General features: G+C 36.3%; 1 protein-coding gene across 2 annotated transcripts in view; it reads right to left on the reverse strand.

The window, feature by feature from the left end:
* Positions 1-512: 512 nt before the first annotated feature.
* The window catches only part of TMPRSS11A (transmembrane serine protease 11A), a 50,317-nt gene continuing 32,770 nt past the window's right edge, over positions 513-18,059 (reverse strand). For both annotated transcript variants that reach the window (XM_049093013.1, XM_049093014.1), the window contains 7 exons: positions 16,659-16,726; positions 14,530-14,690; positions 10,599-10,637; positions 8,502-8,673; positions 4,313-4,572; positions 2,623-2,765; positions 513-892 (listed from right to left, as the gene is read on the reverse strand). In XM_049093013.1, the coding sequence (XP_048948970.1) occupies positions 542-892; positions 2,623-2,765; positions 4,313-4,572; positions 8,502-8,673; positions 10,599-10,637; positions 14,530-14,690; positions 16,659-16,726 (1,194 nt within the window). In that variant the 3' untranslated portion in view covers positions 513-541. The remainder of the gene's footprint in view (positions 893-2,622; positions 2,766-4,312; positions 4,573-8,501; positions 8,674-10,598; positions 10,638-14,529; positions 14,691-16,658; positions 16,727-18,059) is intronic.

An 18,059-nucleotide genomic window follows, 5' to 3' on the forward strand; every position in this document is an offset into this window, starting at 1 on the left:
CCAAAGGGTTTATAAGTAGAAAATGTTTTATGGTGAAAAATCTCTTTGGAAAACTTGGAATAATAAGGAAAAAGAAAAGGAAGTATTTGTGAGCTCAGGAGAAATGATAAAAAAAATTATGTAAGGTTTTCCTGAACTCCAAGAGATCAAAAAATTTCCCACTTAAGGGGACCTCCTTGACAAAGCCATTCTAAAAATCTCATGGATTATTTTCAAAAGTTTTCATTACATCTTTTTTATACTTCAACTTGCATGATGTAACAACTGAGTGTCTCTGCTGTATGAGAGACTCCTAATTCAGACTAAACTGACCCACTCCTTTACAAATCTATAAGGACTTAAACTCCTTATAAATGGGCTATAGGTTATTGCTTGATTGAGGTGATCTAAAATAAATAATGTCATTTAATCTTACTTCATTGTACTACATTCTCTGAATATTTAAATTCTGATACACGTATAGCCTACTTAAAGCTCTCAATATTTAACTTTTATAGCAAATTAAAGGCCTGTTTTTGGGATCCCTGGGTGGCGCAGCGGTTTAGCGCCTGCCTTTGGCCCAGGGCGCGATCCTGGAGACCCGGGATCGAATCCCACGTCGGGCTCCCAGTGCATGGAGCCTGCTTCTCCCTCTGCCTATGTCTCTGCCTCTCTCTCTCTCTCTCTCTCTCTGTGTGAATATCATAAATAAATAAATAAAATTAAAAAAATTTAAAAAAAAAAATAAAAAAAAAAGGCCTGTTTTTGAAGTGATCCAGTTTCGGTAATAAACCACTTTTGTGTAGACTCCAGGTTTATTCTTTTGACCACAATTATCTCCCCAGCTCACAATTCCAATGAGATACCAGGTATCCTTAAGATCCTTTACAACTAAAGGTCCCCCAGAATCACCCTGAAAATAAAAGAAAGAAAATTAGTTAAATATAAAACTTATTACTTAAAATATTCTGATGAATCACATATTTTATTATTAGAAAGCATATATATTGATTACCAGTTATAGATAATTAATTGAAATGTAGATTTCAAGTTATAAAAGCCTTAAATTTCAATTTCCACATTTTAACTTTCTCAGCTTTATGGACATATAATTGAGAAATAAAATTGTATATATTAATGTGAACAAGATATTTAACATACTTATACTTTGTGAAATGGTTACCACAGTCAGGTTAATTAACACATCTATCACTTCACACAGGTACTCTGTGTGTGTGTGTGTGTGTGTGTGTATTTTGAGAATGACTAAGGTCTACTGGCAAATTTGAAGTACACAACACAGAAAGTCTAGCTGGTGTTGGTTTTTTTCTGACTCCAGGCAGGGTGTTTGGACCTCGGTTTTATTGGACAAACTAAACCCCTCACCATGCACCTCAATTATAATCACTGTATTCCTGTCTTGGACTCTGTTCCTAATTCACTTTCTCGATAATTTCCCCAATTTTTCTATGGTTATAGAAATTCACTTGCACAGTCATGGAGCAGGAATCTTACCTCTGCTCCTCAATTCAGTGAAATTTCTTTATGACCACGTCCTTCCTGAGACATATCACTAATCTCACCATTTGCCTAGACTCCCATATCTTGTCTGCAAACGGACTCCTGTTACCACCTTCCTCTTGTCCATCATGGTTTGGAATTTTCTGTGCATTCTCTGAATTCCAACTGCCTTCCTCCACATTCTCAGCAACTGAGTAGTCTGGATATGTACCAGATTCTGCTCCTGCCCCACCTGTACACTACAAAACTCCCTGCTCCTTTTCCAACAGAAGTTTCCATGTGTAACTTGTGGGACTCTGGGCAGAGCTTTCTGCTACCTGATTTCAAAACAATTTTGATCCTTTCATCATGGAGCATCACCTCCTTGGAGTTTTCAAGAATCCTATGTTATAAAGCAAGTACTTCCAGGAAGAAATAGACTTTCGATCTTTGTCTGAAAATATACATTCAGAATAGCTATTGGACAGCAGAGGAAGGCACTGGAAAGGGCACCAAGTAGTCTCAACATGGTCTAATCCACCTTCTCACTAAGCATTAACTGCTTCTCCCCTATCATCCTCTTTATGCTGAGACCCAACTAATTACTTGGAATTCCCTCAAATATGAATTATAATTTCATGCCTTCATAATTTTTGCTGCACTCTTTCTATACACGGACAATTGTGCTTTTATTCTATACTGGGCAAGGGCCATTTATCCTTCAGGCCTCATACCCTTCAGTATGATCTCTCTGATACTTGCTGCAAAATGTTCCCTTCACCCTAAAAATATTTGCTCTCCATTATATTATTTAAAACTTCTCATCACAGTTCATTGTTCATGATTATTTCCTTTCTAGATGAAAGCCCTTTAAAGAAGGGGACTGCTTTATGAATCTTTGGACTTCTGGTACTAAGAAAATTTAATTTTGGTGGTTAGTTGTTTGATAGGATCAAAGAAACTCTGCTTATATCATTTTGCTTAATAAAACACCTAAAAATGTTTGTGTTGTGAAATTTGCATTTAGAAATTACTGAACTGACAAGATATTTGTGTAGGTACTAACATAAAGAACATAGACTATTTCTTGAAAGAGATAAACATGTTTTGAATTAATGATATTAAAATAATCTCTCTACCTACCCTGCAAGCATCATATATTCCTTCCAGATATCCAGCACAAAACATTCCAGATTTTATATCATGGCCATATACATGTGGTTGCTTGCACACTTCATCACTTATGATTTTCAGTTTGGCTTCTTGAAGATTATTTTGGGATTTCCCTTCAGGGAAAACAAAGGAGTTTTAGAGTTTACAATCAACATCTTAGCTAGAATGAAGTGAGTGGACTTTTTTCTAAACTATTTCATACTAAAATTATCAACACAAAATGAGGTTAATGTAAGCAGTTTCTAGAGAATAAACTTCCCTTTGGAATCTGACACATTTAAATGATAATTATTGGGATGCCTGGGTGGCTCAGTGGTCTGCCTTTGGCTCAGGGCATGATCCCAGGGTCCAGGGATTCCCACAGGGAGCCTGCTTCTCTCTCTGTCTCTGTCTCTGTCTCTGTCTCTGTCTCTGTCTCTGCCTCTCTCTCTCTGTGTCTCTCATGAATAAACAAATAAAATATTTTTTAAAATGATAATTATTATGCTTATCACATTTTATAAATACCTATATTAGGAAGAAAAACATTTCCCAGAGTTAAGCAAACTCTCTTGCTGTTGTTATGTATCTGTAACTAGGTGAGATTTTACAATCCAGAGTGTATCTGACTACATTTGCCCCCAAAACAAAAACAAAATCATTTTTTATTCATGAAAAGTTTAAGTTAGCATATCAAGTTAAATCATTTTAGAGAGGGCCATGGAAGCTTCGTTATCAGAGACTCTCTCTACACAGCATTCTTATTACTGATCACTTTTCAATTAATCTCTGTAGTTCTGAAGCAGATTTTGCTGCAACTGGACATTGTAGCTGAGCAATGGGGAAACTCGTAAGGTGGCCGAGGAAAGTGAAAAGGAGTAGTGGAACAAACAAGGGGGAGGAGGAGATGAAAAGGGTAGAGGGAGGCTCACAAAGGTGGGCATAAAGGGAGGGAGTCTTGGAGTGAAGGTGGATATGAGGATGACAACACATCGATGTACGGCTGGCATTGTGTAGAGAACAGAACATAGACATAGGCTCTAGTGTTGCTGAGGGAACATTTGCTTTTTTTATGTCTTCCTTGAAGCCCACCCTTTTGGAACTGCCTCTCCCTTACTCCATGTGATTCTGACCAGGCTGCCTCTCACAAACCTGGCTTTCTTGGAATGGGCACAGAAGTGAGTATTGAGTTAGCTAGTCAATCCAAGTACCCCTGGACACAAGCAGGGCCAAAAGAGACCTTTTCAGGGATTAGTGTAGATTCTGGCAAAGAAGACATGTTCTTCCCTCCACATCTACTAGGAGAAGATGACATAAACCCTGAGCTGTTGGCCACCTTTGACACTATGTGGAGCTAGAATCCCTCCACATGAAGGCAACCTAGGGGAAAACAGAGCCAGAAATGGGAAGATTCAGAACCTAATGGCATCATACAGACTCCTGAATCCAGCTATGCCTGAAACCAGGCTCATATCTCTATTGACTTCTAAATTACAAGGGCCAAGTTTGCCATTTTATTATTATCTTTGCTTTAGTGAAAGTTGAATTTCTGTTATGTACAAAATAAGAACTCTAATTTAATCAAGCTGTGCAGGAATGGCTGGCAAGATAATATTAATGGAGATTAAATCATATTGTCCTAAATCGGACATAGTGCCGTGGTCCTTTTTGAGATACCTACCACCATAGAAGAGTGCTCCAAATCCTGTGATATAGACAGTAGAATTTGGTTGGAAGGATGCAGAGGCTTCTGGCAGACAAACCCGGCGGATGTTATCAGTAAAGGTGACCCTAGGAGAGAACTGCACAACAGCAATGTCGTATTCTCTTGCTGGGGAGTGATATCTCTCATGGACAATAATTCTTCTGATACTTCTTTTCATTAACGGAGGATTGATTGTTGTTCCAAAGCTAACAGTCCACTGATGTGGATTTGCACTACTGGAAAAGGTTAGAAATGAACAGAATATATAAACTGCACTATAATAATTGCATGAAGGCTAATTTAAAAATTCTATCTTAAAAATATTTGGTTGTAGTGATAGTTTCCTTTGACCTTTAAATATAGTCTATTGCTATTTTGAAAGATAAACTGTGTACAAACAGCATCTTAGAGCTAAAATCCAAAAAAGAATGATTGAATTTTAGAACTGTAAAGCATATAAACTATCATTCATTTATCTCTTCAACAAATATTTATTGAAATTCTATATGGTGAGACTTATTTGAAGTGCTGGAGTTAAAGTAGTGAACCAGACAGAAAATGTGCCTGCTGGTGGCTATATTCAATTCCAGGGAAGGAAAAAGAGCAAAGCAGATAAATAATTAACAGATAAATAAATCCAAGCAGTAATAATGGCTTTGAATAAAATAAAATAGGGCACTTGAATAGAGTACGGGGGGGGGGTAGTTAGATAATTCTCTTTTGAGAATATGATTTTTTAAAAGATTTTATTTATTTATTCATGAGAAACACACACAGAGAGAGACAGAGAGAGAGAAGCAGGCTCCATGCAGGGAGGCTGACATGGAACTTGATCCCTGGTCTCGAGTATCACACCCTGGGCTGAAGGTAGCGCTAAACCAATCATTCTATGGGGAAAGAAAGAAATTTGATATCTTCTCTTCTAGGTGAAAGAACAAATATCAATGGGTGGAAGTTATAAGGTTGCAGATTTGGTTTTCAGCGTTTAAAGATATTTGCAAAGTAGAACAGTCTACCACAAAATTGGCAAACTTTGGAGCTAGTAAGCTCTCCATTACTTTGAGATATTCAATGCCAAACTAGGCATCTGCATAAGGGATTTCTGTGCATTCTAAAATACTGACCTATTGAACTCTGATGTCTTTCAAACTTTAAGAATCTAAGTCTCTATGCAGATTTAGACTCAGGTAGGCAGAATTTACTATGGTATCAAAAGTCAGAATTTAATTTGCAAATATCTTCTCCCATTTGATGGGTTGTCTTTTGTTTTGTTAATGGTTTCTTCACCATGCAAAAGCTCTTTATTTTGGTGTAGTCTCAAAATAGTAGTGTTTTGGTGTAGTTTAATTTTGCTTTTTGTTCCTTTACCCAAGGAGACATGTCTAGAAAAATGTTTCTAAAGCTGATGACAAAGAGATTGCTACCTGTGCTTTCTACTAGGAATTTTACAGTTTCAGGTCTCACGTTTAGGTCTCTAACCCACTTTGAGTTGATTTTTGCGTATGATATAAGATAGTGGTCCAGTTTCATTCTTTTGCATGTAGTTGTATGGTTTTCCCAACACCATTTGTTGAAAAGACTGTCTTTTTCCTATTGTATATTCTTGCCTCCTTTGTTGTAGATTAATTGACCACATAATGGTGGGTTTATTTCCGGGAACTTTATTCAGCTATATTGATCTATGTGTCTATTTTTGTGCCGGTATCAAACTTTATTGGCTACAACTTTGTAATATATCTTGAAATCTGGGATTGTGATTCCTCCAGCCCTGTTCTTTCTCCAGATTGCCTTGGGTATTTGGGATCTTTTGCACAGTGAAAGAAACCATCAACAAAACATAAAGGAAACCTACTGAATGGGAGAATATATCTGCAAATGATATATCTGATAAAAGGTTAATATTCAAAATATAAAAAAAGGACTTATACATCTAAACACCAAAGAAACTGACAAATGGGCTGAGGGCCCAAATAGACATTTTTCCAGAGAAGACTTATGGATGGCTCAACATGCCTGGTCATCAGAGAAATGTAAATCAAAACCAAATGAGACATCACCTTAAACCTGTCAGAATTGCTAAAATGAAAAATATAAGAAACAACTGTTGGCTAGGATGTGGAGAAAAAAGGAACTCTTGGTTGACAAGAATGTAAATTGGTACAGCTATTGTGGAAAACCATATGGAGGTTCCTCAAAAAGTTAAAAATAGAATTAACATATGACACAGTAATCCCACTACTGGGTAATCATTCAAAGAAAACAAAAACACTAATTAAAAAAAATATATATGCATTCTAAATCAAAACTACGATGTCACCTTATATGCAAAATGTCTAATTGTTTTTGAACCAGGGCTCAATCAAGACTGATGCATTTTACTTGATTATGTTTCTTCAGCCTCTTAATCTAAAATGTCCACCTGTTTTTATTTTTATTTTTTAATTCTTTTCCTGTGTGACATTGTCTTCTTAAAGAAACCAGGTTGGTTCTATTAGGATTTTGAAAGTCCTGCCATTGTTAGGGGAAAGTTAATGATCTGTGGAGGTGTATTTGTATTTCTATATGTAATTGATGTGATAACTTACACTGTCCTTAAATTTCACTTTAAAAAGTTTGATTTTACGTACTAGAGCACATATTGTATATATATTTTCCCTCTAGCTAGTGTGACTGGTGTCTATTTTAAAGCACTTATTTAGGGCAGCCCTGGTGGCTCAGCGGGTTTAGTGCCGCCTTCAGTCCAGGGTGTGATCCTGGAGACCCAGGATCCAGTCCCACATCAGGCTCCCTGCATGGAGCCTGCTTCTCCCTCTGCCTGTGTCTCTGCATTTCTCTCTCTGTGTCTCTATGAATAAATAAACAAAATGTTTAAAAAAATAAAGTATATTTAAAATTTAGCATTTTTTATATAAATTACTGTATGGAAACATGAATATAGATATGATTTGTTAAAATTGGAATGTGAATAAAGGTTTATTTACTTAAAAAATATATATATATATACACACAACGGAATATTACTTAGCCATAAAAAATGAAATCTTGCCATCTGCAATGACGTGGATGGAACTAGAGATTATGCTAAGTGAAATGAACCAGTGATTTCACTCATATGTGAAATTTAAACAAAACAAATAAGCAAAGGGAAAAAAGAGAGGCAAACCAAGAATTAGACTCTTAACTGTAGAGAACAAACTGTTGGTTACCAGAGGGGAGGTGTATAGTGGGATGGGTTGGATGGGTGGTGGGAATTAAGGAGTACAACTATTATGATGAGCACTGGGTATTGTATGTAAGTGTTGAAACACTAAATTGTACAGCTGACACTAATATTACACTGTACATTAACTGGAATTTAAATAAAAACTTAAAAAAGAAACTAAAAGAAAAAGGATATATGCACCCCTATGTCTTATTGCAGCATTATTTATAATATCCCAGATATGGTAGCAACCGAAGTATCCACTGATAAACGAATAAAGAAGCTGTCAGATGTGTACACACATGCACACAGACACACACAGAGGAATATTACACAGCCATAAAGAGGATGAGATCATGCTATTTGCAGCAGCATGGATGGACCTAGAGAATATTATGCTAATAATAAATAATTTGGACTGAGAAAGACAAATACCGTATTATTTCACTTGTATGTGGAATATATATTAAAAAAAGAATAAACAAGCAGAATCAGACCTATAAATACAGAGAACAAACTGGTGGTTGCCAGATGGGAAGGGCATTGAGAGATGGGAAAAATATGGAATGAACAAGTCAGAGGAATAAGTGGCACAGCATAAGAAATATAGTCGATGATACGGTAATAGCATTCTGTGGTGATACATGGCAGACACACTCGTGGTGAGCATAGCATAACATATAGAAAAATTGAATCACCTGAAACTAATGTAACATTTGTGTCAACTATACTCTAAACACCCCCAAGCCCTGTAGGGCCATGACCAATGAGTGCTAGGATAATGACTGCTACCCCCACTGACTTTGCAAATAAGTATGCAACTATAACATTATATTAGAAAAGAACCAGAAAGAAAATTTTCTCATTTATTTCAGTAATACCTGGGGGCATTGATTATTACTCAGAACATAATAAAACTCAGTTTTTCTACAGTAGTGAAAACTGTTACAGTCAGTAACTTACTTCGTAAAGCAGTGTGCTGCGGTGAGGAGCCATGTATTACTGATCAAGGTGGCTCCACACTGATGAATGTTATTACGCTGAAGGGAAGCTTGCCAAGGCCAGGCAGCTTTGGCTGCAATGTCTCCAGACATTATTCTATTGACTATTAATGGAACAACTCGTTTACCACAACCTATAAGAGATAAGATCATTAAGTTATAAGAAACGTCTCTATTGTCTTTGATTCAGAGAACCTAAGAGAGAACTGTAATGTACTGCATTTGTCATTATATAAACATATGCAATACTAATATCTATCCTCTGTGCTTCCTGGTATATTGATGTTTTTTGCTCATCCTGTATTTAGAGATGTGGATATATATTGCCTACTAAAACTATGTTAAATTACAAAGGGTTGACATATCACAAAGTATGTGCCCTGAGGACTTAGGTGGTATCCATCATCTAGATGTCCTGGGAGCTCCTACCAAGATTATTGCTTCCCAGTTTCAGATGATCCAGTGTGTGTCTTTACCAGAAGAACTCGCCAGACAAGTAATTGCCCATTTTTTGGAACTCTTTCTCCCATACATTTTTCTGCATGACTGCATGACTTCCTAAGGTGTGCCTGGGTTAATGTCGAATAACCAGTTTCTCACTCTTCAGGATGAAGAGTTCCATGTTTCCACATAAACACCCCATTCAATATTGGTGGGAATAAATATGTACTCTATAATATGCATCAGATCAGAGATTACTCTGCTGCTTAGGGTTCCTAAGAATTAAGACTGTTTAGAATTTGGTGCTAATAAAAAAAATATATGGTAGTTCAATTCTTGTTCCAACTAATTGGATATCAAAAGAAAAAAAACTCATTTTACTGATATTGAGTATGCTGCATTGTGGCTAGTCATTTTAAAAATCTACCACTCTGCCACTACTCTAGTTTGGAGTACTATTTTTCTCATCTGGAGGACAGCAACAGCTTCCCAGCTCATCTCCCTGCTTCCGGGCTTGCTCTGCTAATCTATTCTCTGTACTGAAAACTGAATGATCTTTCTTATATGTGTAAATCCTTCAGTGACTTCCCATAGTCCTCCAAATAAAGTCAAAATGTTTCATCATTGTTCTGATCCTTGATCACTATTAATCATACCCATTTCCTATATTCACCAACCTCCATTCTATTTCCCAGTTACATTGACATTTTTCAGTTGCAAGAAATGACCATGTTCTTGCTTTTCTGAAGACATTTTTACATAATACTGCCCCTTCCCAGGACATTCTTCTCACTTGTCTCTTGACTCATGGCCTCTCCACTCTTTCCTCTCTTAGGGATCACTTTCTGATGCTATAAGACCAGGTTAAGCAGACTCTATGATTGACTGTCAATTGCATTGTGAACTTTGTCTGTTGTAGCATTTATCACACCATTTTAACATTTCCTGATTTATGTCTTCCCCTACCTTCAAATTCTTCATTTTTGAGAAGGGATTGTGTCTTATTCATAGTGGTATTCACTTTCTGGCACTTGGTAGTTGTGAAAAAGATACTCATTTGATGAATGAATGAATGAATGAATAGAAACATATAATGTGTTTGCAAGACACAGAGGCAAATGCATGAATACCTTTGCTCAAATTCATCACCACTTTGATAAATCTTTCAAAATTTAGGTCACAGTGATATGAAGTGAGTGGGTAGAGCTGCTATAAACCATGAAAATGAACCTATTAAGAAAACTTTATAGCTCAATCACAGTCAATACTGTCTATATCCTCCCCATTTATGCTTTCTCATGATTTTCTCAGCAGAAAGAATATTTCATAGCATTTTTAAAAATTAGAAAAGCAAGCCCAAGACAGAAATACATTCCAAGACAGAAATACATAATTTCTTCAGATTGCCCCCAAATTCCCACCATATAATATGTTTTTCTTGAACATGATGAAAAAGATCAATCTCAGAGTTGGAAAAAAGTCCAACTCTATTGTCCAATTGTTACTCTCTTCCAAAGAAAATATGTGACATTGATGAAAAATCATGAGGTAATACTTGAAGATATTGTCTTTTCTGACGTGGAAATTTAACTTGCTTTTATAAGCTAACTGGACTTACATGCTTGGACAGTTTGCTTTCCTGTTGATGAGCTCATCGCTGAAAAAAAAAAAGTAGAACAAAATGATAATGTGATATTCTCTTAGTTGTCCTCAACGACCAGAAATTATCAGAGAATATTGACTATATCCATATAGACATTGAGTATAATATAATCAGGAGAATGACAGCCCAATACATAGGATATGTATACAATTTTTATAGAGATTCACAGACAGTCTCTAATTAGGTTGATACATTCTCAAGCAGTAGGTGATTAAGGGACAAATAGTGGATGATTAAAACCCACACATAGTTTGTAATAATACAGAACTATGTTTTCCTAATGGTGCAGGGTATAGCCTCTTTGGATTTTCTTCAGGAGATAGAGAAAATGGGGTAAGAGGGAGCAAGAAGATGGGATTTCCAGGCTTACACCCAGCCTTAGTCAGAGCAGCTCTGCTTTTGTCTCCTCTATTTAAGAATTCACATAAGCCTTTACTTAGTCAAAGCGTTTAGGAAGAAAAAAATCGTTGAAACCACCCACATAAACTATATTTAAAATACTTTTAAAACACAATTACTAAGTTATCAAAATGTTTTTTTGGAAGAATAAACTATTGTATATTTGTATCCAACATCTGCTGAATATTGGTAAAGACAGAATGTAAATTAAATTGTCAATTTCCAAAAAAGTTAGGAATCTGACAAAGGACACATGAACATTTAAACCTCAGTTGGTGGAAGGTTATTTTGAAAACTGTGATGATTTCCAAGATAAAAAGGCTTATTGAGTAGAATGAGGATAAACTGTTTTACTTAATTCAACCGGTGTTACGTTTCTCAGACTCATATTCTCTGTCCCTAACTTTACATTGTACAAAACAAGAATGTTTCTTTCTACTCACCTTCAATAAATTCCATTTAGAAACTAGTACCAAGGAATTTGGTAAAGTGGAAATTTTGAAAATATCCAATTCAAGAATACCCTTACATGCATGCTCAAGTCATTATACAGTGAAGAATTGGTTGCTCAAGATAGATTCCCAGTATTTACTCTATGGAAGAACTCAATTTTCTATCAAATGTATTTTTAAGATAGGTAAATTTCTTGTTTCATTTTTTAAAAAGCTAATTTAATATGCCCTATATTAGTTAGTAATGCATTAAAATAGAAAATAGTATAATGTTAGAATTCTTCAGTTAAAATTTCATCTTAGTTTGAGCAAGATGCAAATTTCCCCTTTCCAAGAATGATACCAGGTTGCTCAAAATGGTTGTGAGTGTAATTGGATTTTTGAGGATTGAATTTTTAGGGAGAATGGTTATACCTAGAGTTACACCTGGGTGGCTCAGGGGTTGAGCGTCTGCCTTTGGTCCAGGGCATGATCTAGGTAGGAATCCTGGGATGGAGTCCCACATCGGGTTCTCTGCATGGACCCTGCTTCTCTCTCTGCCTATGTCTCAGTCTCTGTGTGTCTCTCATGAATAAATAAATATTTTATTTAAAAAAAGAAGATATCTAATTTTTACCAAATAGTTTTACTTTTCATATGTAGGAGTGAAATAAACATTAACACCTTAGTCATAAAAATGACCCTCCAGCATACTTCTGAGTTGAGAGTGATCCAGTTAGTATTCAGTGCTTCATATGCTACAAACCACATAAGGGGAACTGGAGCACACAGGAACCAAATGTAGGCAGTGAGCTGCTCTTCCAGAGCCATGGTGTTTGCAATGCAAAGAGGTTGATTTCAGGTTTGCTTTGACACACTGCATCCTATAAAGGACCCATATAGCACAGTTTTTGTTTTTCCAACCCCCCCCCAAAAAATAAAAACAAAAACAACCCACAGATTCCTGACAAATAACAGATAATCTTGGGTTACAGGGTTATTTCTGGACTTGGTCTAGAATTTCGACAGTTTTTCACTCATTGGGAATCACCCGGAGAGTGTTCCTGGAAAGCAGTGATTTTTGCCTGAAAGAATTGCCTTGAGGATTCTGCTGAGCTTTTCGCTAAATGGGTTTTCCTACATGCTAGTAAACACTGCTCTTTTTACACTTGGAAATTTGGAAACTTTCAAGGTTCCAGCTTTTTCGACTACTACTCATATTAATGCTTTTAGGTTTCCAAAGCACGTGTAGAACTTATTAGCTTTCTAAGTCGTAATGGCCTATATGTTTCACATTTTCTATTTTCTTGTATATTCTCATGTTATTTCTATGATTGCAGGACGAACAAACATTATCATTGCAATTTTACAGATGAGAGAATGGAAGTAAAAGTTACAGGCCAATTACTTGGGTGGTCTTGCAGTGACTCTATGGGGTTAGAATTGGGTAACTTTCTTACTTTATTTATTTATTCATGAGAGACACACACAGAGAGAAGCAGAGACATAGGCAGAGGGAGAAGCAAGCTCCATGAAGGAAGCCCGACGCGGGACTTGATCCTGGGACTCCGGGATCACACCCTGAACCAAAGGCAGATGCTCAACCGCTGAGCCACCCAGGCATCCCCAGAATTGGGTAACTTTCAAATCAGGTTCTCCATCAGCACACCCAGGCTTTTAAGATACTAGTCATTAAAATAAGCTGTAGCACACAAACTGAGCCTGTAAAAAACAAAAAGGCCAGGCAACCGATCACCATTTCATGCTTCAGTGCTGGTTTCAGATAGATCAGGCTTTTAAATTTCTGGCTAATTAACTGGCTATTGGAAATCACATCATATAATTTATCAGAATTGCCACTATTTCACAACCTCAATTCATTTGTTTCCCCACCTTACAAGGTGGATTAAGCCCTTGACAGGTTCTTCCCTCCTGGGTTGGGAGAGGTCCCCAGCTTTATTCCCGGAGTAGTTGACTCTTCACCAGCAAACTCCTGCCCATCCCATTCCCTCAGATTTTCACTTCCTGATCAGGTTTCCTCTTGAAGAGTCAGCCAGACTCTTACAAAGGTAGGGCATCCTGTTTTACCTCTGATATTAATCCCTTACTCTGCAACTCTCTTAAGTCTGGTGTTGATTGGAATTTGTAGGGGAAATCTGCACTTGTGTGACAGAAGCAGGTGCTTGTGGACGCAGCTTAATGCACAAGGGCAAATACGTCTCTATCTAGTTGGACTCCTCGGAGCCTTTAATATGCTAATGTAAGAGATGAATATCATAGAATTTCTAAGATGTGTTTGACTACAGAACACTATATTATATAGAGCCTTTAGGAAATTAGAGATCTATATTTGAAACTTACATCTTTTAGTTATTAGGGTCCTTAATTTTTTGTCTTTCTTTTATATTTATAAAAGTGTATTTGCCTACTTCCTAAGAATATAAAAATTAGATGTTGCATTGGAAGGGTGTAGAAAAGGGCCTTGATAAAGAGTAGTTTTCCTTTTTAGAGCAATGATAATGGTATAATAGTTCCAGTGATTTTTTTTCTAGCTCTGTGATTTTTAAAACATTGCTTATAAGGTGGCTTTCGTGGCTCCAAAGTTGGTTTATCATTTTCCCAAATGCCCACAGGAAAAAAAGTTAAGGGAAACTTTATAATTCCATTATATACAGAAACCATCCATATTCTTAAAAGGCAACAAATGAGTTTGTTTTAGGAAGATCTCACCCAGAGAAATGGTTGTTGCTAAATGCTTAGTCATGGAGGCAGTGGGTAGGTCAGATTAATTCTGTTAGTGGTGATGTTTGCTTTTATTTTAGGATGACTGCCAGTCAGTACCTACAGGAAAAACCACTTGACAACTAATCTCAGACATGCTTTCATCAGAGAAACATAAAACCTCGAAATGTCATTTTTTTAACTTGAAAAATTTTTCCCATCTAAATTCTAGCTGTTATTTGGAATGGAAATAATCGCAAGTAAGTTTAAGATTAGATCTTTAAAATGGACCTGATAGAAAATTTCACATCCCATAGAAAGGTATACCTACTTACCATTAACTTGAACGGAAGAGGCATTTACGGGTAAGGCTCTTGTGTTCCTTATCTTCTGATTTAAGATGCTAAGGATTTTCTCCCTTAGTAGGGCCTTTTGCTCGGTAGAGGGAAACTGGAACACCATAATGATATCTGCTTTCACACCATCTTCCTCTGGACTACAACATACAAGAGAAAGCTGTTTATTCAAAGAATAAATCAGTTATTATACTCTTTCCTGGATTTAATGCCCCTGAATTATATCTTAATTGCTAAAAGTGTCAAGGACTAATCCTTTGGTTTTGACATTCATTTGTATGTCACTGTCTGAACCAAGATCATTTCATACAATCCCTCTTCAAGTTTCCATTATGTTTTGAGTAGATTTTCCCCATTAATTTGAAGGCTTGTTATAGCGGTTAAGATTCACATATCAAAAAAATTTTCATCAAAATCATAAAATCTGAATATTGGAAGAAACATTAGTGGTCCATTTGGCCAGTTGCTCGTGTATCTGATACCTGAATCACCTCTACAGCATCCCTGGCCCTCTGACCCCAGTACAGTAATTAAAATAATAGGAAATTTGCTGCCCTCCTGAGGCTGTTTCTCTTTGCCCAGCTCTGATTTTAAGACAGTCCTTCATTTTGAGTTGAAATATGTCTCCTTATATCTTTCATTACAATAGGCTTAGGTCTACCAGTTGGGACATATATAAAACATCAAGTTCCTCTTCCACATAAAATATTTAAAGACAATGGCTTTCTTGGTTCCTGACTCTTCTTCAGATTAAACATGTCCAGTTCCTTGAACTTTTTTTCATATAAAAAAATTCAAATCCCTTTACCTGTAGTAGTCAGTTTTTCCTCTTAAATTAGGAAAACCAAACAAGTAAAAGTCTTTCAAAAAAATGAAATCTATGTATTGATCTGGCATGTCTCTTATTTTTACATTTCAAAAGACCCAAGCCATGAAAAGCAGGAGACCTAATTCTCCTGAATCCTTTGACTAAAAAAAAAAAAGGAAATCATATTGATTCTGAGGCATTTTATATATTGTGGTCCATTTAGGCTCTAGAATGTAAAGATACAAATAATCAGAATTTTATGTCAAATTGACAAATGTATGACCAAGTAATTTTCCCTCTTGAAACAGAAAGAAAACATTGTTTATGAGGTAGAATTTCTCTGGACCCACACAAAAACTTACATTGTGATAACGACCGTATATTCAAAGGAGTTCACAGACTGTAATAATGTTGTTAGAACGTTACAGTAAATCAGAATTTGAAAATAGAGGATATGAAATCCAGAGAATTTCTGCAAATATGTGTTTTTTATTTCCTAAACATTGTAGAATTTGTCCGATTTATATAATAAAATCCTTCTGGAGGTCACTAGCTATTTAGTAAAGATGTAAGGAACTTGGAATATGTCTTCCAATAAGGCATTAGTCTATTGGTGAGAAAAATTATTTCCTTTATGTAAATCTATCTGAATATGCTCACTTTTTTAATATGCTCATTTTTAAAAAGGGTGAGTCCTACAGGCCCATAGGTTTGCATCTATTATGTATTTATGTTCTGCTACGTGCTTTCCAAATAACACAACTGAAACCTCTGAGCAATTTATACAATTGATATGAGCCTTCCCCCTTTACCATAACAAACAGAAAATCTGTTAGAACATGAACATCTTTTTGTTTGGGCATGCCTCCTGGGGCTTCATTACAGGTAAAATTTATGATCCCATCCTGTAGTCAACTTTGCCTTCTTATTTTTGAAATGACACATCTGTCAAAAACAGACAACTTGGTAGGTTTTCCCATGGCCACAGGTTCTGGTAGTCTTGGGCTTTACAATCAGTCCATGGGGTTTGAGTCCTTTTTCTGTCACTTGGGGAACTTTGAATGTATCACTTAACTTCCTGTATCTTTGTTTTTGCATTTAGAAAATGATGGTCAGCCCTCTATATCTCCAGACTGCTATAGAGATACTATTCATGAGAAATCCTAGGCAAGAGCAAGCCCACAGAGGCAACAATATATGAGAGTTCCCATCTTTTTTTTTTTTTTTTTTTGAGAGTTCCCATCTTTTTTGCCCTATATCCCTCCAGGCTGGGAGTCCACCTTTGCCCAAATATACATACGTCAGTCTGACTACTTGGTTCTTGATATAATGCTTGTTCAAGGCTGAATCTATAAATATCTCATCCACCTATGATTACAACAAGAGAAAAAGTCTGTGTTAATAAGATATTTTATAATAAGAATATCCTTCTGATTAAATACTAAAGCAATAGAAAAGAGTTTTAACATGAGTAATATTATTTATACTGATGGTTCTCAACTCTCACAATGAAACAATCAATGACAGATTTTTTTAAAAAAAATTATAGATACTGGAGTCCCTCTCTCAGAGTTTTGGATAAAATTGATCAGGAGGGAATCTAGGCATTCATATTTTTAAAAGCCTTCCCAGGTGATTCTAATGTGCTAACATAGGTATTTTGAATAGAAGATATCCTCCCAAATTCTACAGAAGATGAAGCCAAAAGACACAGAGCCAAGATGTGACATGGAGGGAGGCCTTGAGAGATGATGGAGACAACCTTGGTTGAGAGCTGGGTTTGAAGCCTATCCTGCTGCCTATGAACTGGGCAATGTTGGAAGTTCTTGAATCAATCTGAGCTTCAATTTCCTAACCTGTAAAACAAAGATATTGATGTGCTACTCATAGGGTATAAAGATTAAACACACATAAAATGCCGGGTATATTTTGGTAGTGAACTACATGCAGGTGGTTCCCTACCCCTCATCCTGGCATTGCCGTCTCAGATTTCCCTGCAGCTTTTTGGTTTAAGTACAGAGAATAGGCATTAGGGATTTGGGAGAGAGCCAATGATTTTTAAATGGTTGATTGTGGGCCCTAGGGTAAATCAGAGAGGAAGAAAGAGTAATATGGTGTTGCATATTTAGATCAAAGTTGTATTACTTAGTTTATATAACCAAGGAAGGAAAAGATAAGCTACGGTTTTTTGGTTCATTTGCACAGAATTTTAATTGACTGATCCAGCTCTGTGTGGCTGTGGTTTATCACACCTGGATTTTGGCTTGCATATCTCCTAGTGCCACTGGGTGGCAACAGTGTCATCTGAACTAAACGTTGAGCACTGCATTTCACACTTGGTAGAAGAACCAAAGGTACAAAAACCATGTCCTAAATCCTTAAGGAAGGAGCAGTCACCAACTTTCATTTGGAAAAAGACAAAAACATAAAAATTAATGAAAGGCTATTTCAGAGATCAAGGAACCACTGGGCATTCACAAATACTTAATTGGGACACAAAATATTCCTCATCTCCTTTAACCCTTACAATAACTGGTATGGAATAAACATTATTTTGATCCATATTTTATTTGAAAAGGAGATTGTAAATTTCCCTGGCATTGGGTGGATAATAAATTGGGAATTAAATTTAGATCTTCAATTTGCCAGTGTGTCTCTTCTCATTGATCGCACAGACTCTTTGTTAATTGTGATGTGCATT

The sequence above is a fragment of the Canis lupus genome, chromosome 13, assembly GCF_003254725.2.
Source record: "Canis lupus dingo isolate Sandy chromosome 13, ASM325472v2, whole genome shotgun sequence".
Taxonomy (NCBI): domain Eukaryota; kingdom Metazoa; phylum Chordata; class Mammalia; order Carnivora; family Canidae; genus Canis; species Canis lupus.